The sequence below is a fragment of the Cucurbita pepo genome, chromosome 1, assembly GCF_057944985.1.
Source record: "Cucurbita pepo subsp. pepo isolate OVF chromosome 1, ASM5794498v1, whole genome shotgun sequence".
Taxonomy (NCBI): domain Eukaryota; kingdom Viridiplantae; phylum Streptophyta; class Magnoliopsida; order Cucurbitales; family Cucurbitaceae; genus Cucurbita; species Cucurbita pepo.
In genome coordinates, this window is record NC_141798.1 from 16,779,933 (window position 1) to 16,803,698 (window position 23,766).

At 34.1% G+C, this 23,766-nt stretch overlaps 4 protein-coding genes across 10 annotated transcripts; 1 reads left to right on the forward strand and 3 right to left on the reverse strand.

Moving 5' to 3' along the window:
- Positions 1-537: 537 nt before the first annotated feature.
- Positions 538-5,278, reverse strand: MEE21 (PIN domain-like family protein). 4 transcript variants are annotated; one of them, XM_087119598.1, is made up of 8 exons: positions 5,028-5,278; positions 4,453-4,643; positions 4,285-4,365; positions 3,984-4,104; positions 3,361-3,660; positions 1,971-2,042; positions 1,066-1,174; positions 538-819 (listed from the first exon to the last, which is right to left on the reverse strand). In XM_087119598.1, the coding sequence occupies exons 2-7, from the start codon at positions 4,641-4,643 to the stop codon at positions 1,091-1,093; spliced, it is 849 nt and encodes a 282-aa protein (XP_086975724.1). In that variant the 5' UTR covers positions 5,028-5,278; the 3' UTR covers positions 538-819; positions 1,066-1,090. The 4 variants fall into 4 exon arrangements, with proteins under 4 accessions (XP_086975724.1, XP_086975672.1, XP_023518570.1 ...); XM_087119546.1 differs by having other exon boundaries at positions 1,066-1,177; XM_023662802.2 differs by having other exon boundaries at positions 538-1,174.
- Positions 5,279-6,768: 1,490 nt separating this feature from the next.
- LOC111805580 (proline-rich receptor-like protein kinase PERK3) lies at positions 6,769-11,735 on the reverse strand. Its single transcript, XM_023690697.2, has 9 exons — positions 11,508-11,735; positions 10,438-11,416; positions 9,476-9,701; positions 9,177-9,385; positions 8,411-8,537; positions 8,253-8,324; positions 7,948-8,134; positions 7,729-7,861; positions 6,769-7,253 (listed from the first exon to the last, which is right to left on the reverse strand). The coding sequence occupies exons 3-9, from the start codon at positions 9,621-9,623 to the stop codon at positions 6,987-6,989; spliced, it is 1,143 nt and encodes a 380-aa protein (XP_023546465.2). The 5' UTR covers positions 9,624-9,701; positions 10,438-11,416; positions 11,508-11,735; the 3' UTR covers positions 6,769-6,986.
- A 2,854-nt stretch (positions 11,736-14,589) lies between these two features.
- On the reverse strand, positions 14,590-18,696 carry AT-IE (histidine biosynthesis bifunctional protein (HISIE)). Of its 4 annotated transcripts, XM_023690791.2 has the most exons (6): positions 18,537-18,696; positions 18,017-18,224; positions 15,490-15,735; positions 15,310-15,402; positions 15,080-15,231; positions 14,590-15,003 (listed from the first exon to the last, which is right to left on the reverse strand). In XM_023690791.2, exons 2-6 carry the CDS (start codon positions 18,167-18,169, stop codon positions 14,799-14,801), a joined length of 849 nt encoding a protein of 282 aa, XP_023546559.1. In that variant the 5' UTR covers positions 18,170-18,224; positions 18,537-18,696; the 3' UTR covers positions 14,590-14,798. The 4 variants fall into 4 exon arrangements, with proteins under 4 accessions (XP_023546559.1, XP_023546566.1, XP_023546573.1 ...); XM_023690798.2 differs by lacking the exon at positions 18,537-18,696 and having other exon boundaries at positions 15,490-15,745; positions 18,017-18,157; XM_023690805.2 differs by lacking the exons at positions 18,017-18,224; positions 18,537-18,696 and adding an exon at positions 15,927-17,999.
- Positions 18,697-19,605: 909 nt separating this feature from the next.
- Positions 19,606-21,280, forward strand: LOC111788102 (small ribosomal subunit protein eS27y). The gene is made up of 4 exons (XM_023668293.2): positions 19,606-19,742; positions 20,510-20,611; positions 20,788-20,816; positions 20,928-21,280. Exons 1-4 carry the CDS (start codon positions 19,740-19,742, stop codon positions 21,052-21,054), a joined length of 261 nt encoding a protein of 86 aa, XP_023524061.1. The 5' UTR covers positions 19,606-19,739; the 3' UTR covers positions 21,055-21,280.
- Positions 21,281-23,766: the final 2,486 nt, after the last annotated feature.

Consider the following 23,766-nt stretch of genomic DNA (forward strand, 5'->3'; position numbering starts at 1 on the left):
TAACTGGTGATGGGGATTATATTATCTTCCTCCAACCCTGAAAATATTGAAATTCAAATTTCTAGAAAGTATGTATTTTTCTATGAAATGTTATTAGGTTAATTGAGATGTTTTGACTTTTTATAATATAGAAATTATATTGGAAATTAAAAAAATGAAAATTATCTAGAAAGAAATATTTTTTAAGAAATTCTTGAGATAGAATGTTCTAAAAAAAATTAAGTTCTTACAAAAAAAAAAGAACATTGAAGAAAGGACAGCAACTTGATATGTTTTACTTTTAACATCTCATGTCGACAAAAAAAAGCAAAAAATACTTAAAAGAGACATACAGGTTTATGTTAATGTTATTTACTACAATGCTTCGTGTAAATTATCTAATACATTTGTTTTATATAGTCATACCTCTCCCTAAACATTAAATCAAAAAGGCCTTTTGTAAGGATCATGAATAACACGTCCATGTCGTAAATTTCAAACATCAACAAAATTGTCTCTACAAAATTGCAAGCGAACAAAATTTTGCTTTACGAGATCTCTTAAGGAGTTTCAATCAATGTATGCAACTGCAATAGCAAATCCTGATCGATTCTTTTACAAAAACACATGGACAAATAAATTTGTTCATCAACTACTAAAACCACATCTAAATCTAAATCCAAGTTCACCCAAAGGAGCAAAAGCCCCTAAAAGCTGTCTAGCTTAAACACACCTCTATTAAAATAAATAGCAAAAAAAAAAGGTAGAAATCGCCTCACAAGGTGAAACAATCCATTTTCGCTTTCAGCTGGTCTCGTTGAGGTTCAAAGAATCAATTTCCTATGCAAGAACAGAAAAATATTGACCAGTATCAACTACATGTGAAAATAAAAAATTGTATCTCTATAGCTTAGGTTGGCAACGGGTTTTATCATAATACAATTTTCTTATCTATGGAAGCTACACCTTCGTGAGGGAACACCCATAACTCCCATCTAATTTCAGACTTCTAATCCTCTTGCTAGGGATGCATTCTAAACGTTAAAACCAAATCATTCTACCATTTACCACAAAGCACCAAATTACCAAAGCCAAATCAGATGACTACAAACTATGGCGCTCCCGTCTCTGCAGTTGTTTTGGCCTTTCGTGCCCGTTTTCGTTTACGAGTCCTTTTAGTAGTATTATCATCAGCCTTCTGCAGCATAAGATAGAAAATTCAATCATGACCCAGAAGCACAAATAGGTATTAAGACAAAGCATTGAAATAAAATGCATAGAAGATAATTATATTGTGGTTAGGAAGTAAGATGTAATTAAAGAAAAAGTAACAGTTTGTTTTCATGCTATCTCATGATGAAAAAACAAAAGAAAAGCATACTTGAAGATGATTTCCTTGGATTGGGACATGAATTTTCAAGAATATTTCAGACTAATCTCTAGACTTTCAAACTTCTTCTATTTTAGTCCCGAAGCTTTCGAAGTGATCGTTTTGCCTTCGAACTTCCCCTTTTTTTCTTTTTGTCTTTAAGCTTCAAAATGTAAATTATAGTTCCTAGACTTCAAGAGGTAATCACTTTGATTCTTACCGTTTTTTTTTTTTTTTTTTTTTTTTTTTTGGTTTAGACAGGAATTTTATTTCTTGAGTTTCTTTTGCTTTTAATAAGTATTGGCTGGGTATTAAATCGAAAAATGGTTTTTTTTTCTAAGCTTAAGGACTAGAAATGGTATTATTCATACTATACTAGTTTAAGGACAGACATAAGTAAGAAAATAATATAACTCAACAAATTTCAGTTACGACTTATGTTCCCAATTCTTAGCTTCCTTCGCCCAATCGAATAGCATCTTATCTCCCATTTGTTTTCCATTGGTTTTCATTTCATTCAATGAATTATTGAATCCTATCAAATAATAATAATACAAAAAACAGAATGAAGTGCAATGCAATCATGCAACAATAATTTGAAATTATAGAAGATGCAAACTACCTTCTCTGAAACTGGATGTTGGTTTGGATCGACCTTTTTCTTCTTCTTCAGACACGAAAGAGGGTTTGGACCCTGCTTTTGTGGAGAGAATAGAAAATGAAAGTGATTAAGAAACTTGGTCTGACCGATCAATATAATCATCATATAATAACTAAGAGCAGCAACAGAATGGTACCCTGAATAGTGTTATGTAGAAAAAGAAAAAAAAAAAAAAAAAAAAGAATGACACCATAAATATAAATAATAAATAGCAGTGCTTCATTGTAGGAGTGTTCATATGATCCAAGAACCCAACCAACCTAGACTACCCAACCCAAACCGTAAAAGTTGGGTTAGATTAGATTTGTTTCTGATTTGGGTTGGGTTGAGTTTTTAGAAAACTGAAACTTCGAGTCAATTTGCAGGTTGACATTTTTGTTTGTTTGGGAACCCGAAAATAGGGTTACAACCCAACACAACTTATCCTACTTTTAAGATTATTCAGATTGCCCACCAACCCAACCAACCCAAAATTTTAGGTTGGTCCAAAAAGTTTTCCCAACTCAACCCATGTACACCCCCCTCACTGCACATTTATTAAATAACAAACATCACTATGAAATCCTTCAGCATCGAACATTGCAATCAAAATAGCTGAAAGGAATTTCACAAAAAACCAGCTTATCTCTTATCCGATAACTCTAGTCAAGTGACTAGAAAATCCTAGAGCATGCATGCAATTGAAAATAGGAAGGATCAAATGAAAATGTACATGTCAAGAAGGAAAACATAAGTTTTCATTAATGTGATAAAAAAAAAAAAAATCTTGGCTTTGTATCTTAAATTACTTTCTTATCATCTGCAAGTGTCGGAATGAATTAAGAGTCAGAAGAGTTGCTTTCTATATACAATCAACATAAAATGTATTGGGCAAAATCAGAGGAAATACAACAACTTAGGGGCAGGTGAAAAGAGAATACCCTCCCAAAGGACGCAATTGCAAAATAATAATATAATAATAATAATAATAATAATAATAATAATAATAAATCAATCAGAATATAAACGCAATTAGGTCATTACAAAAAATTATTTATAACTATGAACCCACCAAGAGCCAATAAGCAGAAAAGTCCCTAAAAAAGAAAGAAAATCAGTAAACTCATCCTCAAAACATGCATTCATAGTCGAACGAAAATTCTTCTGTGCAATTCCTTTAGAAAACAGACTAGGGTCCAATGCACTCCCCTAAAAAATAATATAAGAACTACAGACTATTCCTTCCACGGCATTTTAATATAGAAAGCTCAAGATAGGACCAAAACATCAAAGTTACAAGTTAGTAATAATGCAAAAATGAAGCACAAAACCAAGTCTACAATAAAGAGAAAATGTTATCATGGAAAAATACCTTTGTTTTCTTTCTCTTAAATTGAGGTCTATCCTTCAAATCATTTAAATTTCCTTTCTTTTTCTTTTTCTTTTCCAAAACCTGCATCTCTGAAATTTTGTCTACCAGATCTCCATCTTCGTTAGTTTTCTCAGTTTCCTCTTCGTCGTCCTTCGTTACTTTCCGTAACAAATTAAGTTCGACCTCAGAAATATGCGATCTTTTTTCTTCCGAAGATTTAACAAATTGGCGTTCCAAGGCAGTTGGTTGCTCCATGAAAAGTGCATTTCTCAAACCAAATATAAGTGGGACCCCAGGTATCTGCAAACGTATACAAAAGAATTAAGCAAGCAAGTTTAAGATTTCAGCCCTTCAGAAAACCATCCATACAAGCAGGCATGGATAAGTCAATCTAAACATAATAAAAAATAATGGCCAACAATAACAAAAATACCAGTCCAAACATACATAGTTAGACTTCCAAGATAACTTCTAACCAAGTGCATATGTTAAAAAGGTAGAAACTAGAAACATTTCATAACTAGGAAGTTGGAAAAAGATAATAAGCTCTTGAAGCAAACGAAAAGAGTATAGATGCAATGGAAAATTAATAATTTTGGGATCAATTCATTAAATAAACTAACCTCTTGAAGCTGCTTCTTAAGATCAGTATCTTGGGTGGCAACAAAAAAATGCTCCGCATTTGATTTACCAATCACCTCCATGATACATGTCACAGCATGCTTTCTTATCTCATGGTCACATCTGACGCAAAAATATAATTTCAACTCAGAAAAGATGGAATTGAACAAGAAAATACAATTACACTACCTCATAGCAACCAACGCTAATACCACAAGAACATGACAAAGTCAAGAATCGATGATCATGAAAAGAAGCTATTCAAGTTAAGAAGGGAAATAATAAGATAAGTCCGTGTCTGACCTTGCAGTAGACAGATTACTAGCTGCCTCAAAAGCTTTAGAGTAGGATGGACCAAGGGCCTTCAATTCTAAGAGTACACATCTGCAAACCAATGAGATAATGAAAAACAACAGGTCAAATGGGCGTAGGAAGAAACATACTATGATTGATTCAATAAAGAAAACACACCTAGTGGTGAAAACCTTGACTCGGCCACCAAGAACTTTAGCAAGGGCAGCATCGGCCGGCAATATTTGATTGGAGAGAAGATGGTGGACAAAAGTTCCGTCACACAAGACTTTAAACGGCTCCCTGAATCCAAAACATGTAGTGTAGAATCTCACAGCTTTCCGATGACGCTTTTGCTTTTTGAATCTCATCTAAACATATAACCAAAAAAACAATTGAAATATACGTTCCAATATGAAAGAAGACATGGTAGAATAAATCATTCCATCACTAAGATCAACAAAATTCACGTTAGAAGAAATTGATTGTAACTAACCTATGATTTAACAAAAAATCACTCCATTACAAAACCAGTACATGAAAATCATGCTTCAAATTAAAAATTGTAGATTAACATAAATAAATAAAAAATCCTGATAGGAAAAATTAATTGTCATGAACGTTTGAGATAACACAAATCACTGCATTACAACATCAGTAATCTTCAGGTATAATAAATATCTTCCTGTGATTAAACTCAAATCATGATTGAAATAAGAAACTATAGATTAGGAAGAGATTTAACGGAAAAATACCCTGAGAACAAGGAGAGCTTATTCTGGTACTTGCGATTCTCGATTGCAGCAACTGTTTTCGTGGTATTGCCTAGTCCGGGAAACCTTCGGTTGCAGCAGACAAAGAAGAAGAGAAGAAAGCAAAGTGGCAGTGGAGGCGTCACCGGCGTGCGGCGGCGGAGAGAAACATAAATCAGAGAGTGAGCAGAGAGATGACCGAAACTTAAACCTCGGGTTGCTTGTTCATCCTAGCCCAACCCATAGTAGGGCATCTGGATTTTCCTTTTTTATTTTCACTTTTAATTTTAATTTTAATTAGAATAATATTTTTTTTTCCGCCCTCTACCTATTATTATTATTATTATTAATTTTTATTTTTCATTTTTTCATTTTTTACGGTCTTTTTTTTTGTTTGTCCTAATTTTCTAATTTTATCAATTTAATTAAATTAAAACTTAGAGATGAAAATAGAATTTATTCAAAAATATAAATTTAAAATTTTGTAATATTGCTAAGCCATATATGTATTCATGAAAGTTATGTTTATGAAAGAACGAATGTATTCATGAAAGTTATGTTTATGAAAGAACGAATGTATGACGTGCATCATAGTTTATGTCATGATTTAAATCTAAGTATCTCATGCATTTTTGTATATCACGTACACAGAGATATTTCTCCATTATGATGACGTCAAATGCGTACATTACAATATTTATGTATGTCATGATTTATGCAAACTCTTTTTCCTCCTTCGCTCCGGTAGCATGAGCTTGTACTAGCTGAAGGCCAGGCCCAAGTACTTATACGCCCGCTTGGAAAAGAGAGTTCAAGAAAACATTTTTATGAAAGACTGCTTGTGTATACTCAAGTCACGTGCTACTTTTATTTTACTTTTATTTTTTAGGTAAAGGTAAGACAATCCTTATCCGCCTGCCTCTATATACTCAAGTCACATACTACTCTTATTTTCTAGGTAAAGGTAAGGCAATAAGTCACTTATTTTCTAGGTAAAGGTAAGGCAATAAGTCACGTATTTTCTATTTTCTAGGTAAGGCAATAAGTCAAGTCACGTGCTACTCTTATTCTCTATTTTCTAGGTAAGGCAATAAGTCAAGTCAAGGCAACAAGTCAAGTCACGTGCTACTCTTATTCTCTATTTTCTAGGTAAGGCAATAATATTCTGTCACGTGCTACTCTTATTCTCTATTTTCTAGGTAAGGCAATAATATTCTCTATTTTCTAGGTAAGGCAATAAGTCAAGTCACGTGCTACTCTTATTCCCGTGCTACTCTTATTCTCTAGGTAAATGTAAGCTACTCTTATTCTCTAGGTAAATGTATATTCCCGTGCTACTCTTATTCTCTAGGTAAATGTAAGCTACTCTTATTCTCTAGGTAAATGTAAGGCAATCATTATACGACAGCATATAGTAGAGACCATACAACCGAATTATATAAACGTTTAAGTCCATGACATCATTTACGAAATATTTTAAAACTTTATTTTTAATAATTTATTTCATTTAAGTCCATGACATCATTTACGAAATATTTTAAAACTTTATTTTTAATAATTTATTTCATATAAAAGATTAAAATATTTTAAATAATATTTCGATCCCAAAATAGATCTTATGAGTTTAACCAGTTAAACCTAAATAAGAGCCGAGCCGAACATAGGCGCTAATTCATTAGGTTCAACTCACGAAACAAACACCCGTTAACGAACCGTGAATAACTCGAGGTCATTCCGGGATCGATAAATGAAAATTATAAATTATAAATAAAAAATAATAATAAAAAAAAAGAATGATTCAGCTGTTTCTTTTTTTATACACTTACAACAGCTGAGCTCTGTTGCTCATATTTTCTGATGTGGAGGGAAATTTAAAAGGGAATTTAATATTTAAAAATAAAAATAAAAATAAAAATAAAAATAATAAAGAACTAAACATAAACAAGCCTGTGTTTTCCCTTTTTACTTTGTGGCTTTGAACAACTGACTTCCAAGAGTAACCGTTGGACTCCCTTCTCCCATCACTGTTGTCAAGTTCATCTCCTTCTCCAGTATCCTTTCAAGCTCCATCACCACATAGCTCATCACCGGCCGCCTCTCGCTCGAGTACCCGACGCATTGAGCGATCAAATGCATCACTTCACCCATACCTTCCTCCGTGAAGCTCTTCTTCCCCAATCTCGGATCCATAACGCTACCAATATCGTTCTTTTTCGGATTGCTTTGTATCTTTCAAATAGGTATGGAACGTAACACGGTTTCAGAATTCGATAAACGCAAAAGATAGCAAGATAAACGAGAATAGTGTCCTATTTGCAACCCGAATGCCATATACTAGACCTATGTGAACTAGTAGGGTCCGTATTGCTTTCATTAACCTTCGACTTCTTTCCCGAGGCCGGAGTCGTATTGAGAAAAGCAAACCATGTCCAAAAGTTAACAAAAACGTCTATAAATACGAGAATAATGTCCTATTTGCAACCTGGATGCCATATACTAGACCTATGTGAACTAGTAGGGTCCGTATTGCTTTCATTAACCTTCGTTCTCTTTCCCGAGATCGGAGTCGTATCGAGAAAAGTAAACCATGTCCAAAAGTTAACAAAAACAATGTCTATAAAAACGTTCGACCGATACCGAGATTATTTAGAGCAAGACAATGATCAGTTCGACTATGAGCTTTTGAGTAGAGAAAACGACTTACCCAATCAACCAGAGTATAATTTGGATTGGAAACAGGTGCATCCGACGCTTTTTGACCGCTTAACAACTCCAAAAGGAATACGCCGAAACTATATACGTCGCTCTTTTCAGAGAATTGTCGAAACTCTTTTACCCTACAAAAGAGGACGGAAGATGAAAAATACGAACGAATAGAACATGCAGTGTTGATATCGATTGTAGAAAGTTTTAGAATGAATACTCGGGAGCGAGGAATATCTCATCCGTTGTTGCTCGAGACGATGATTCTGAAATGCTAGATCGTCCCATGACATTGTGAAGTCCTGCATCGGCCACTTTAGCTATAAAGTTCTCGTCTACGAGTACGTTGGACGTCTTAAAGTTTTTGTGTATCAAACGCGGGGTAATGGAGTGAAGATGCGACAGACCTGCATAAGATAATCGGGTTACGTAACCGAGGGACGAGTTCGTTGTAAGCATTCATAGATAAGAATTTGGTTTCACCATTTGATATATTCGATGATTAGTCAATCTACAAGAGATCACCTTTAGCTGCCCCCAGAGCTATTGCGAGTCTGATCTTGAATTCGAGCCTCTCAGCCGAACGCTGCTCGGTGCCTGCAAACACCCGTGCTCTTTAAGAAATAGAGCTTTTGCACGTAGGAACCATAAAATTTTCGCTAGGCAGCTGGATGGACCATTACCATATAAGTGGCTAGAAACGCTTCCGTTCGGTATGTAATCGAAGATGAGAAACTGTAGATTGTTTTCCTGGCAGTAGCCTAAAAGAGTTACGAGATTTCGATGTCGAATAGACGAGAGGTAGTGTACCTGATAGTAAATGAAATAAATTAGATCGAAACATGAACTGAACATCGATGCAAGTACCGTCCCTTCCTAGATGAAAGGGAGCCGATCACTAACTAGTAAGGCAAAATGAGCAACTAAAGAGAACATCAACCCGAACCCAACGCTAACAAATATTGTCCTCTTTGAGAGGAAGCCCGAACGGAAAAGCCCAAAGAGAACAATATCTACTAGCAGTGAGCTTGGGCTGTTACAATATGTGAATGTCAAGTGAAACTCGCAAGCAGATCTTATCTTCTTTGGGCTTTCTTTGAGGGGTGGCTTTCCCGTTCGGGATTCCCCTCAAGGTTTTTAAAACGCATCTTAAAAACCTTGAAGAGAATCCCGAACGAGAAAGCCCAAAGAGGACAATATCCGCTTGCGGTAGGCCTAGGCTGTTAGTTTTGCATTAATCAATACGTGATGATCTCAAAAGAAAAAACAGGTGCGGTAGAGTATGATTTGCATTAATCAATACGTGAAAGAAAAAACAGGTGCGGTAGAGTATGAAATTCACGTGTCGAGTTAATACTTCGAGAGACGAGACTTTAACGACCTCGTGATCGTTGGGGGGGGGGGGGGGGGTGCCCCTAATCAATGTTGAAGACAACAAATGAAGATTACCTCATCCACAAAGTCCTGGCTAGGCGCTCCGTGCCGTTTTTTGATAGCGACGAACATCCCATTGTGAAGCATGCCTTTATAGACCTCCCCGAACTTCCCTTCAGCAATCAAGTTCTTGTCGCTGAAATCATTAGTGGCTAACGCCAACTCTGCCATCTCGAAACGCCTAGCATCCCGTAGAGACAACTCGATCCCGACATGTCTTCCCACTACAAGTAATCAAAAAACACAACCAGCTGATGATAGATTAAACTACGTGTGCTAATCGATAACTCGAGCAGCGAAGACGAAACCAATACCTTGAATAGAAGGATCCGAAGAGCCAGTCTCCGATGTTCTTGTAGCGTTTCTCGAGCGAGCTAAGAATCTTATAAGCACAATAATCAATCCCACCAATGCCACAGCTCCTGCAGAACCTCCTAATATTGCTGCTAGGATCCTTGACATCTCATGTGAGTTCTTCCCTTCACCGTTGATGCTTTTTTACAGTATAACAATGACTATACACACTCTTATACATTGAACCTGAGAAAAAAAACACAACACTCAAACCACCACAAGTTTAAACGACCCTCGTCGGTTCGGGATCCGTTCTCGTTTGATATCCGTTTCATTTTTTATAATACTACTTCTACCTATGGGTTTCCTTGTTTTGATATCTATTTTTTACGTGTCTTTTAATGATTTCGTATTGTTTTCGGGAATTTAGCTAAGAATTCAAATGTTTTCTTAAGAACAACGAGACTCATCGATGATAAAACAAGAACAAGTTTCGGGAATTTAGCTAAGAATTCAAACGTTTTCTTAAGAACAATGAAATGCATCGATGATAAAACAAGAACAATTTCTAAAAATTATCGAACATAGTCTAAAGAATCCTCAATTATATCCCTTCGTAAACAAATTTTCGGGAATTTAGCTAAGAATTCAAATGTTTTCTTAAGAACAACGAAGCTCATCGATGATAAAACAAGAACAATTTCTAAGAATTATCGAACATAGTCCAAAGAATCCTCAATTCTATCACTTCATAAACAAATTTTTATGATCAGAAACCAAACCAGGAGTGTGTCGCCTATCCTGAAGTGTTTGATATCAAAACAATTCTTACATTAAACCACAAGAACAGAACAAAGTTCAAGGCACAGATCTTCATCTTGTTCATCACAATAAACATCTAAATTCAGCGACAACAACAGGAACAGAACATGAACATCATCATCATCATCATCATGAACAAGAAGAACAATTAAAAACAGACCTGAAATCGTGAAGAAACTATGGAAAAAGCTGCAGATCTTCTGAAAACGTTGCGTCATTTGACAATCAGCAAATGAAGAACAGGTTTCTTTCCAGTAAAGGATGAGAAAAGCTGATGAAATTCAACCCACATTCAAAAATGGAGGATCAAAGAACTCAAAAACCACAAAAATGGCGGCCGATCATCAGTTGCTGCAAATATCTTAGTTGAAATCGAAGGAAGAAGATGACGAAATCGGCTAAACAGCAACAGAAACAACGGGGAGAGTACTTTTTGGTTCAATTAATACCAAATGCATCATTGGCTACAGACAATGCCGACAGAAAGTGACCTCGCGCCGACAACAATTTCTCAAAGTTTTTATTGCTTCGTTTTCCCCTCCACCAAACCAACCCAAATTAAAAAACCATAAGAACAAACCCACAAAACCCACGATTCTAAAATTTCAACGCCACCAAAAACAAAAACAAAATCAAAATCAGATCAAAACCCGGCCTACCCTTTTGATAAAACAACCAAAGAAACAAAACCCATGTGACCAAAACTCGAATTGAAGGAAGAAAATGGATCAATATCAATATCAATAACAACAAAAGAGTAATAATGTACCTAGAGAGAGAAAGAACAGAGTTAATTTAATCTAATTTTACTAACTAAACCCAATTTCAAACCTCAAAAACAAGATTAATAAGAACCCAAAACCCCAAAACGATCAGTGAACAAAACCCATGTGGTGAAAACTCAAATGGAAGGAAGAAAAAACGATCAATGATGAATAAGAACAAAGAAAGTGATAATGTAGAGAGAGAAATAGAAAAAAAGTGGATTGAAATTTGATATATATTGTTGTTTTTGTTGAGTAATGTGTGGGCTGTAAAGCAGCAAAATAGTGTTGTCTGCTACTGCAACTTGAAAGAATGGGTGGGTTCGTTCATCTCTGTCGTGTACAGAGCATCTTGGCTGTGTTCAAATCACTAAGCTGCAAGAATCAGCGAACGAATTCAACTCCAGAAACCCAAGAAATCAACAACAAAAAGCAAAACGATAATCAAATCACTCAAAATCATTACCCATTTTCTGAAGAATCTTGATTAAACAAGAACACGAAGAGAAAAGAAAAGGGGAAATTCAAAGCAGCGGCTATGTGGGGTTTACGATCCCCACCAGCCAGCTATGTTGATATCGCTTCGTTTCCACTGACCCAAATGTTTTTTTGGTGAAAGAACAGTGAAAATTTGAGATGATATTAAAGAAATTTGAGAGAAGATGATTTATACTAAGAGAGTATGAACGGATAATGACACCAAATTTTGTTGCGGAGTGAAACAGAAAGAAGAAGGGTTATGTGTGAAAAGAAAACAATTTTGGTTTTTTCTTCCTTTTTTTTTTTTTTTTTTGGTGAATTGTAAAAAAAATATATATATATATATATAAGTCTTCTAATAAACGTCTCCGTTATCGTCACGTCGGTCTAAACCACGATCATGCCGATTTCCCGTTTAACTTTTGAACTATAACCATATTAAGAGTAGCTCTTAAAAAGTCGAGGATAGTATTGTAATTTTCAAAATGGATTGTTTAGGACGCCAGGTGAAAAGTATTATCTATACTTTAACGGCTGTTTTTTAGTTCATTTTTCCCGTGGTTTGTTTGGGTCTATTATACTTTCGGATTATTTTTTGTTGGTTTCTCGAGTATATCTGTGGGCTTTTAAAATAGTGACTTTACTTCTCCCTTTAATTTCTTAAACACGAGAACTCAACCAATTTAAATTACTCAACTCAAATCATATATATTGAATTGGTTTAGGTTTTTTTGAGTTTCGGTTGGTTTGTGAGTTTACATTTTTTTTGTTTATCCAATAAACTCGACTAACCTGAGAATAAAGAGTAGGGTTGGGTTATGATTTATGCTCGGGTCACCAATCCACCAACCTAACTAGCTCAAAATTTAGGGTTGGTTGGTACAAAAGATTTCTCTAACCTAATCCGTGTATATCCCATAACATTATAAGTTGTTCATATTAAAATTAATTGTCAACTTATACGAGTTGAGATGAAATTTTTTATGAACCAGCGTGAAATTTCAGGTTGGTTAGATTGGTGACCCGACCCGAATAGAGTGCACAATCCAACTCAACCCGACCCTGTTTTCAAATAGGTTCTACCCGACCAAAAAAAATATTAAAACGAGTAGTTCGAGTTAGTTGGATTATCCAGTCATATGAATACTGAATCGTCAGGTAAAATAAAATAATAATAATAATAATATTGACATTTTTGTGTAATATATTATTTTAATATTTTGACATAAAAACAAATAAATACATTAAAGGTAATTCATATAAAATATTAAAAATAATTGAAATAAAAAAATAAAAGTATGTAAAAATTGGAATAAATAAAATAAAATATTTCAATAATCAGTTGATTGAGACTCAACCTCTTAAACAAAAAGAAAGCTTTCAAATCAATATTTATAATTAAGAGAACAGTCACATCATTATTTTTCATAAACTATTATTATATTATTATTATTATTATTATTATTATTATTATTATTATATTAAGTGAAATTAACCTTTTCTTAGAATATTGTTATTGTAATTATAGAAATAATTTTAGTGAGGGATAAATTATAGAAAGTGGGATTAGCTCTTTTGTTTATTTATTTATTTTTATAATTATGGGATGTTTCAATAATGTTGTTAGTATTAATTTAAGAGATTAATTGTATAATGTATATTAATTTAATCTTATTCCTTATAAGTCAACTTATGATAATCTTTTAATTTTATATTACACTTCAATGTGAATGCTTTGTATTTATATCATTTTAAATCTATTTATTTTGCCCATTTATATATAATTAATATTTAAAAACAAATCTCCTTAATTTGCTTACTTCCTTTTTTTTTTTTAATTTATTTATTAATATAACATTTTAATCGTACATAGTTGGTAAATGGTTATCAAAATTTTAAGAAATTTTTGAAAATAAACTATTTTATTAAATATAATTTAAAATGTAGATCTAGTTGTAGGCTCTCATCCCATCTTTAATCTAATAGATGTCCACGTACTTTACTTTGGGTTCTAGAAAGTTTAAGCCTAGTCTCTATTGCTTGAGTATCTATAATGTCTCGAAGTTCCAAACGATACTTTAACTGCTCGTGGACCCATTTTGGGTATAGTGGATGTTGCTACTTGAGTATCTAAGATGTTTCGAAGTTTTAAATGGTCCGCGCATGAACTCATTCTAGGTATAGTGGGTGTAGTTCACCCATTTCAAACCTAGTCTCTACTGCTACTTAAGTATCTAGGATGTCTCGAAGTTTCAAACGGTACTTTAACTGCTCACAGACCTATTCTGGATATAGAGGGTGTTGCTACCCGAGTATCTAGGATGTCTTGATGTTCCAAACGGTACTTGAGCTGCACACGAACCCATTATGGGTATAGAGGGTGTTGCTACCTGAGTATCTAGAATGCCTCGAAGTTTCAAATGGTACTTTAACAGCACACGGGCCCATTCTATGTATAGAGGGTGTTGCTACCTGAGTATATAGGATGTCTCGAAGTCCAAGATTACTTTAACTACTCACGAACTCTTTATGTCCACCCAGTTCTAACGTTACAGGTCATATGGACGACATATCTAATCTCCGAGGTGAATTACTTTTATGTTCTTAGTCTTAAGCAGAAAATTGTCTAGTCAAACACCAAAGACCTTCAAGTTGGGTCAAGGCTCTCCGCTCCTACTTCTACCTCAACACTCTCTACTCCTACTTCTATCTCGAGTTCCATGGACCAGAAAAAATTGAATCCATACACTCTCCATTACCTTTACCCCTACCGAGCCAGCTTGGGACCTGAACTCTCGAAACTCGAATTGAACCCACTATAGTTCAAATAGGTACTCATACCATACTTATCATTTAAGAATTTGTCCTCATATCATACTTATCATTTAAGAATTAAACAAAAACTCAGCATCTTACATACCTTGTGACTTCAAACTTGCCTTTTCAATGAACCCAGTAGGTAGCCATGAAAGCTCAACCACCAAAATAATGATTAAGATTATAGTTAAATGAGCTTTAGCAAGATTCTCTTATAGTCCCTAATTGCTTATTAAAAATCAGTGTACATCTGAAAAGAACAACAGCTGCTGTATAAGAAAAATGAAAAACCAGGTAGTTGCCTTCACAAAGAGTTGTCAAACAATACAAGAACCAAAAATTATGGCAGCTTTTAAGCCGCTTGATATCCAAATACTCTCAATAATTGAAGCCGATCGATACATGTGATAATCTCAATAGCTGATTCATACAATGATACGTACTCGTAATAGCAGATTAATTAACTTTTCGGTACCCGACTTTTCTTCTCCTCGATGCCTGACTGAGAAAATCTCTGGCGAAGAATTTGAAGGACGTCCTCCATCTCTACCCCTTTAACTGCAAGGAGAACCATGGCATGATACAGAACATCTGCCATTTCCGAGGCAGCGCGAGACTTATCCTCGTTCTCTTCCAATGTTCGACACAACTCGTCTGCTTCTTCCCTGTCAAGATGGGGAACAAATACAGAACCTGTCGGAAACCAGGACTACAACTAAACGTTGATTTCAAATACGATACCTTATCTTTGAGCAGAGCAAGTTGTTGTCGAGTAATAGGCGTTTTGTCCATGAGGGTTTGCCATTTTGTGGCACTTCTATTTCTGCTTTGCGTTCGGAAATTGTAGATTCTAACGAGTACAGAGTGGACAAGGCCAGTTTATCTTTTGCATCCTACAAGAATTAACAGACAAATAAGTCACAAGCTCATTCACTTCATTAGCCATAAACAATTAGATAAACGCAGCAGACCTGTTGATTTATCGAATCATCAAGTGATGTATAATAGCATGTCTCAGCTCCGGTATGACAAGTAGGCCCAACAGGCTTCCCGAGATAAATTATCTAACAATCAGTTTTAAAACTGTGTTAGCCATGAACAGTAAACCACAATAAGCTCGTGTTTTAGGTCATAGTCGATTAGAATCGTACAGAATCACGATCACAATCGAGGAATATGTCGTGAATGTTTATGAAGTTATTAGAGGTTTCTCCCTTTGTCCACAGCTGTGATCGGGATCGGCTATAGAATGTAGCCTTACGTTGGGAAACAGTTGTAGCAATAGCCTCCTTATTCACAAATCCTTGCATTAGTATAGCCCCCGTGTCAACATTTTGAGCTATAGCTACCGCCAGACCTTTGTCATCCCATTTTATGCTATCTAACAGTGTCTCAACCTGAAACATACTGTTGGATATTATTTGATTATAATAATAGACTAATCAGAAGAAGAAAAGAACAGACGGAATCAGAGAAGGTTAAGTAAAGCATTATTGGATCTCCGAGTAAATATACACTATGATGGCTCATTTAGTATTAGTAAGGGAATAATGTGAATATTGGATCTGCTAGGGAGAAGTTTCTATACCCTCATAAGGAATGTTTCATTCCCCTCTCAAACAGATGTGGAATCTCACAATCCATCCACCCCCTTTGGGGACCAACGTCCTCGCTGGCACACCGCCCGGTGCCTGACTTTGATACCATTTTTAGCAGCACAAGGTTTCACTTTCGAGCTCGTTTTTAAAACGCATGGGTCAAACAACACCAACAAAATCAATTCAACCAAGTTGAAGTAATAGAATGTGGAGTCCAGATGTAGCTCAAATAACAATAAAAAGTATTATTGGGCAACGATGAACACCTTAAAGAGATTTTGATCAAATCTCCCCAAATTAGTCTTCCAGAAACATTATGGACTCTACCAAATGAAGAAGATAGATTCCTTATTATTGAGTCTGGCAAAATTCTACGCCATATCATGCATAAAAAATGTGAATGTTGCATTCAGATGTGTGCACGACATTACTTTATCTGGTCACATCCCTATATTTGATACCTGCATCTTATCAACATATGTCCTTCCCTATTTTTAAATGTTTTAGTGGTTATGAAAACTGGTTTTATATGTTGATCATAAAAAATAAAAGAAATAAAAAAAATTGTGAATAAGCAGTCATTTCTTCAACGGTAATGGAGAATTAAACTAATACATACAGTTCTCTTTTCAAAGAGCAGATGGTCAAAAGCACGCACATTATGACTACATCATGCAAAGAAATGCTAGACTATGTCAACACAATTCAACTGAGTAGGATTCTATAGAATGTGGAGTCCAGATGTAGCTCGCATAATAATAATAAGTATTATCGGGCAACGATGAACACCTAGAAGAGATTGTGATCTAATCTCCACCATTTATTCTTCCAGACATATAATATAACGGGCCCAACCACAAAACCAAGGTAGATCCCTCATTAAGAATGGTAAAGTTCTTTGAAAAAAAACAAGTAAATATTGCCTTCACAAAGGTCCAGATAATCCCAGTACTAAAATCTCTTCATGGAGTTTAGAGAGTACAAAGAACTAATATGTAGCGATTGATTGTTTTTTACATTCATCGTACTAACTTCATTTTTTGACATCCCTTCTGTTTCCAAATGTTTTTGTGGTTATGGAAACTTGTTTTGTAAGTTGATCATAAAACACAGAAAATAGTCATGAATTCGTTGGCATCCTTCAACATTAGTGAAAGTCAAACTATTACATGCAGCTTTCATTTTCAAAAGCACATGCTCAACATCACACAAATTATGAATACATCATTCAACAAAATCTGAGAATATATCAACACAAGCAACTCAGTTAAGTTGGAATCTATAGAATGTAGTGTCCAGATGTAGCTCACATGATAATATTTAGTATCATCGGGCAACGATGAACACCTTGAAGAGATTTTGATCAAGTCTCCCCAATTTTTCTTCCAGACATAATATAACAGGCCCAACCACAAAAACTAGGTAGATCCTTTTCTAAGTCTGGTAAAATTCTTTTAAAAATTCATGAATAGTGTCACAGTCATGCTTGTCCAGAGTGTGTTACTTGTAGCAGCATACCCATTCCAAACCATTTTATTTTACTTTCATTATATATCTTTCATTTTAGCTAGTTATTTATTTTCTTTGTACTTTTGTGAGTGTACGACTCCTCGCCACATTAGATATCTACACTTGCCAAAGGAAATTTGAGTCTAAGATATACTATAAGAGATATGATGAGTTGTCAAATCTTCCAACCTAGGTTATATGCTATCAAATTAGATTCTATAGAATGTGGAGTCCAGATGTAGCTCGCATAATAATAATAAGTATTATCGGGCAACGATGAACACCTTGACAAGATTTTGATCAAATCTCCCATTTTTTCTTCCAGACATTATATAACGGACCCTACCAAATAAACACGGTAGATTCCTTGTTAAGACTGGTAAATTGATTAAAACAAATTATATGGATATTTCCTTCAAGAGGGTGCAGAGAACAATGTTATTTAGTTGCATCTTTATTCCTAAAATATCCAGTCTTCTAAGTAATTGTCCCGTATCAAGTGGTTTGTATAAAAAATCATCTATTAACATAGAGCACATGAATATGCACATGAAGGAAATAGTTCAAGTACCTTCATTTGAAGTGAAAGGTCTTTTCCCGATTCGCTCATTGAAGCAAACGTAGCATTACATCTGTACTTCCTGGAAACAGAGTTCTTTGATGCGAAGAGGCGTCCCCTGGGGGAAAATCTCAAAGACTGGCATCCAAAAGTCGAAGTCGACATATTAATATAGGGAGCTCAGGATCTTCCCTTCTTGTAAAGAAAATCGCGATCGAATCTGGGAATGCACAACCATGACAAGATACGTTAAGGAATTGAAGTACTCAAAAAAGTTCAAAATATATTGAGAAACTTTAGGAGAATATGAAGAACCCTTCGTTTCTTTTACAATAATCTATGTCACAACCTTCGCTCCTAAACTCATTTACACTCGTCAAAATACTTCCTTCCATCTGTTCTTCGCCAATGGCGAGGGCGGGACTGCAGTGGGACGGCGGCGGCGGCGGCGGCGGCGGCGGCGCCATAAATTAAACGCAAACAAAAACAAGAGAAAAGGGTTGGGTGATTGGAGGAAACAATCAATACTTACTGTAAAAGAGAGAGAGATGATGATTGAAGAGGGCGGAAGCGAAGTGAATCTGGAAAGAGAGATGACGGCGGCACCGAAGCTGCAATGGAACTGCAATGTCGTCGGTAGTGACACTGGTAGAGATTGAAAACCCTAATATAAACTGTATGATGAATGGGCTTGGGCTGTTATGTTGTTAAGTAGGGTTAACACAACTTTAAAATATGGTATATTTTTATAATTTTGCATAAATTATATTTTTAAATGAAAATTTAAGAAATTGGAACCGATTTATTCTCGTTCGTTAGACGAGGCTAGAGACCGAGATTATATTCTCTATCCAACTCCACCCGAGTCACTTTTGCATTTTTCTTTTTAGAGAATATTAATTTAAATGAAAAATGAAGAAATAAGCCGAAAATATTTATTTTTATTAGCTAAATGAGGTTGGAGATGGAGATTATATTATTTACCCGACCTTACCCAAATCTCGGCTTCACTAACTTATTTTTTTATATACAAATATAACGGTATATCTTCCCTGCTTACCTAATAAGTAAATAAATAAATATTAATACTATGTCGTAACATTAAAATTTGAGTTTATAAAAAACACGTTCTAACGTTATATTATAAATTTTAAATTTTAAAATTTAACAGAAAATTATTTCGATAATAACTTTATTTTAAAATATTGATTTTAAGGATTTAAGTTACAATTAACGAGTGGTCATTATGGTATTGATGAGAACGAGAGTTACGATCTTGAGTTTCCTAAAGGGTGGCCGTGGCAGTGTGTCGAGATCACGCCACCACACAATTGAAAAATTCGTATATATATATATATAAATGACTTTTAACAAGAAATTATTATTATTTAAAAAATCATAAATTTGTAATATTAATAAATATTACGTGTCTTCGAAAATTAAATTAATGAATTTATAAATGTATAAAAACATGTATTTTAGAAAAATAAAAATAAAAATAAGTAGGACGATTTTATTATTATTATTATTATTATTTTGGATTATCCAACTTAAGGCCCAAAACCTGCTTTGAAATTTAAAAAGCCCATTTTTTACGGCCTGTTTGCGCAACCCTATATATAAAAATGAGGTTTTAGGGTTCTTGCTTCCTCCCTCTGCTGCGGTCGTGCGCTTCTCCCTATAGGCCTTGCAGGATTTTCTTCTTTCACCGGTTTTCGTTCCAGATTTTTCCAACATGGTGAGTTCTCGTTCCTCTCCTACTCAGATTATTGTAGTGTAGAATCTTGTTTTTCGTTTCGGATCTGTTTGTTCGGACAGTTGAATGTATTTCGGTGTGTTTAAGCCTCGGAGTTTTATTTGAACCGTTTTGAGTTGTGGATTCATGGTTGTAGGATGAGGATACGAATATCGATACAAATGAAACCTCTGTATACTAGAATTTTTGCGTTTTTTTTTTTTTTTTTGTTGTTGTTATTTTTCAGATTTGTTCTGTCGTATTTAGAATTCTTTGGGTTTTGCGAACGAAAAATGCATTAAGATTATAGAAAGATGTGTTTCATAATATGAGCGGAGAACGCTAAGAAATGTTTATCGAGATAGTAGTGCAAAAATATTTTTCATTCCGCTACTCTGATGTACTGAATTGTATGAAATTCTTTTATTTTTTAAATTTGCGGGGATTTGATTTTTATCTGATGTCCTCAAGTTATTTTGGAATAGATTTCTTTGCAAAACTGGTGTCCGTTGAATGGAATCTCGCTCTTGTGTTTGTAAATAGTTTCATATTTCTGTAGTGTACACATCACGTATGTTCTTAACAAACTTCTGCTACTTGAACGTCTCTTTATGATTTTTTTATATAAAACCCGCAAGTCGAGTATTAAAGCCATATAAATGCATGTTCGAGCTGTTGGTATTAGACAAGTGTAATGATGTAAAATACTGCTGTGGATTCTCAAATTTGGAGTTGATCAACTTGGATTTTTTTTTTATTTTTGTCAATAGGTTCTCCAAAACGATATTGATTTGCTGAATCCACCTGCTGAGCTTGAGAAGAGGAAACACAAGCTCAAGCGTCTTGTGCAGTCGCCCAATTCCTTCTTCATGGTATACCTTTGATTTTATTTCAATTTCATGCCATTATTTCTATGCCCATCAATTTTTTTTCTCGGGGAGGCGCTTCTTAATAGCATACACATTCCAACCTGTTAACGTTTCTGCTTTTGCCTTGAATTATATGTTGTTCTGACAAGTTTTGCCTTTCATTGTGTTTCGACTTGAAGGACGTTAAGTGCCAGGGATGCTTCAACATGTAAGTGCCATTCCTTTTCATTAGTTTGTTGTACTCTGCAAATTTTCTGGATTCTGATCGAGGATGTTGTGTTGAACCCGTCTGATTGTAGTTTTCTTTGATGATATGCAGTACCACTGTCTTTAGCCACTCTCAAACTGTTGTGGTATGCGGGAACTGCCAGACCGTCTTGTGCCAACCAACTGGAGGGCGTGCTAGACTCACCGAAGGGTGTTCTTTCAGGAGAAAGGGCGATTGATTGATGATGAAGATGATGAGGTTCCTTGTTTCTTTTTGATGGAAGAAGACGCTGTCTCTGTTTTGATCATGGTATATTTATTTTTCTTGTACGGTACCAGACTTGATTGTGCTCTCACTCTCCTCAATAGATTATATTTGGCTTTTTAGAGTTATGGTTTTGTTTAAAAGAAGAATTTTATGTACCGAACTGTTAGTTTCATTTAGTAAAGCTTAGATTTCTTTCATCTGTTCTTCATTTTCCTTCATTGGAGTGAATGCCTATGAGTTTATGATATGCATTCATGCAGGAGAATCTTTCACTACTCATCTGATTTTGCATCATGAATTTAATACTATTTTTATTTCAATGACATGTTCTTAATGTTAAGTGTCGTTTGTTGGAGGAAAAATGGTGCTGCGAGCTGTAAAAGTATCCTTCTTTTTCTCTTCTTTTTTTTCCTTCATGTACAGAACATTTAGTTTTGAGGCTTCCTTGTTAGTTTCTCCACTGATTTCTCATCATTATTTTATTTTATATTTATTTTGTGGGTTTAAAGTGTTTATTTTAGTTCTTCAACTGTGATGAAGCTGGGCTTTGTTTTATATATTTGAATAATGGTAGAGAAGGATGATTTTATGTGGTGCATGTAGTTAAATACTTTGTCTTGTGGTGATATTAAGTTTCAAAATATTGAAATTAGTTTTTATTTATCATAAATATAATTAGGAAACTTAAGGGCGTAATTTGCTTTGATTCGAAGTTTTAGAACTCAAAAATTGGTTGTATTTAATCTTTTTTTTTAAAGGACTTTTTTTAAGCATGAGTATCTCCAATGAGAGCTTAATTCTTTTACCAGCTGCATCTTGATACAAACCAATGGTAGCATCAATTACAGGCCAATTTGTGTTTTTGTCGAAAGTGGCATTCATTACAGACACCAATGTTGCTCGTTCGCTTGATTGTTGCAACTATTTCCTCCTAAATTTGGACCTTTCGCATCACAGCCTCATGCGATTTGGTGGACTCAACTGTTTCCCAACCCTTGAAGCAATTCATTTTGTTGATGCCTTTTATTCAAAGAGTCGTCTCACTGTGGTTCTTATTGGATTTTGATTTGTACGGTCTATGATGTCCTCTCGTCTACACGAAAATAACATTAGCCTTGTCAACATGTCACTGGATTATCGATTCAACCTACTATCCTGAACGCCAGAGAGAATTTTATCTCCTTTGTAATGAAAAAAAAAAGATGAAAAATGAGGAACAAGAATGAAAGAATTTGAGTCTCGGACCAACTACTTATTTGTAAATAATAAAAACAATATTAAACATAATTTTAATCCAAGCTTGCCCGCATAATTGGAGAAAAAAAATTGTAAAAGCATTTTGTAAACAAAATCACCTTTTTTGGACAATTTTAACCGTTTTATTGTTTAAATCTTAGTAAATAAATAAATGATTTTAAAATCCTTGAAAAAATTTCATCTAGATACATTATTTTTTTTAAAAAAAGGTAAGATATACAAATAAATATTTTAAGAAAGAATGTCTAAACTATAAGATCGGTGAAACATTCTTGAGATCTTATTGGATTGGAGGGATAAGGTCGGAGATGAGAATAAGGGTGAGAATGCACTTTATTCGAAATAAGATTTGAAATAAGGTTTGTATCGGTGGATACGCATACCGGAATGAGTTCGTTCGAATTAAAATATATGTAAAATTTAATCGTGATAGGCACTACCCTAGTAATTTTTTTTATTTTATTTTTAATAGTACTTTTTATGGTGTTTGGGTAAGATATTATAAAAATGTGTGTAATTAAGTATAGAGCACACATGGGATGCTAATAGCTACTAATTAGCTATTGAAAATTCCTTGTAAAAGATTGCACCATAGTCAGTGTCATCAACCACATCACTCTTATTATATACTTCAATTAAATCTCTTTTATATTTCTTCTATCAAAATAATAATAAATTTCTTTTTACATTTTTATATAGGTAAAACTTTGATCAATAAAATATTTCCAAATAATAATAAACACAATGTTATATTTTTACCGACTCATACCTTTCCTTTCATCCTTAAGTTTCAAAATATTATATTTTTACGTTCGATTTTTAGGTTATAATTTCCCTTTGTCTTTAAGTTTCAAAATATAATATTTTTATGCTTCACGCTATAGTTTCCATTTCGTTAATAGATTTAAAAATATTATATTTTTACGATAGATTTTCCGACTATGGATTCCATTTTGTCCTTAGGTTTCAAAATGTAATATTTTTACGTCTTATTTTCAACTATAGTTTTCATTTCGTCTTCAGATTTTATAATATTATATTTTTACGTCTTATTTTCCAACTATGGATTCTATTTTCTTTTTAAATTTTAAAATATTATATTTTTAGGTCTGATTTTCCCGTACAAAATATTTTTATATTTTTACTCAGTTTTGAATTTTATTTCTATTTAGTCTCCAAAAATAAATTTCAAAATTTCTTCACTCGGATGACATTTTTCGTTAATTCTCTTAGTTTTATGGCGCATAAGTTATTATCAACAAGTTTCAATATTTACAAACGACAAAGGACTAAATTGCAAAATATCAATTCACAGGGACTTAATTGAAAACATAATCATTTCAAGTTTCTAATCCATCCTCTAAATTTCTAATAATTTGGTATAAAATTGAAATTATTTTTTCAAAGTCAATTCGACCTAAGTTTA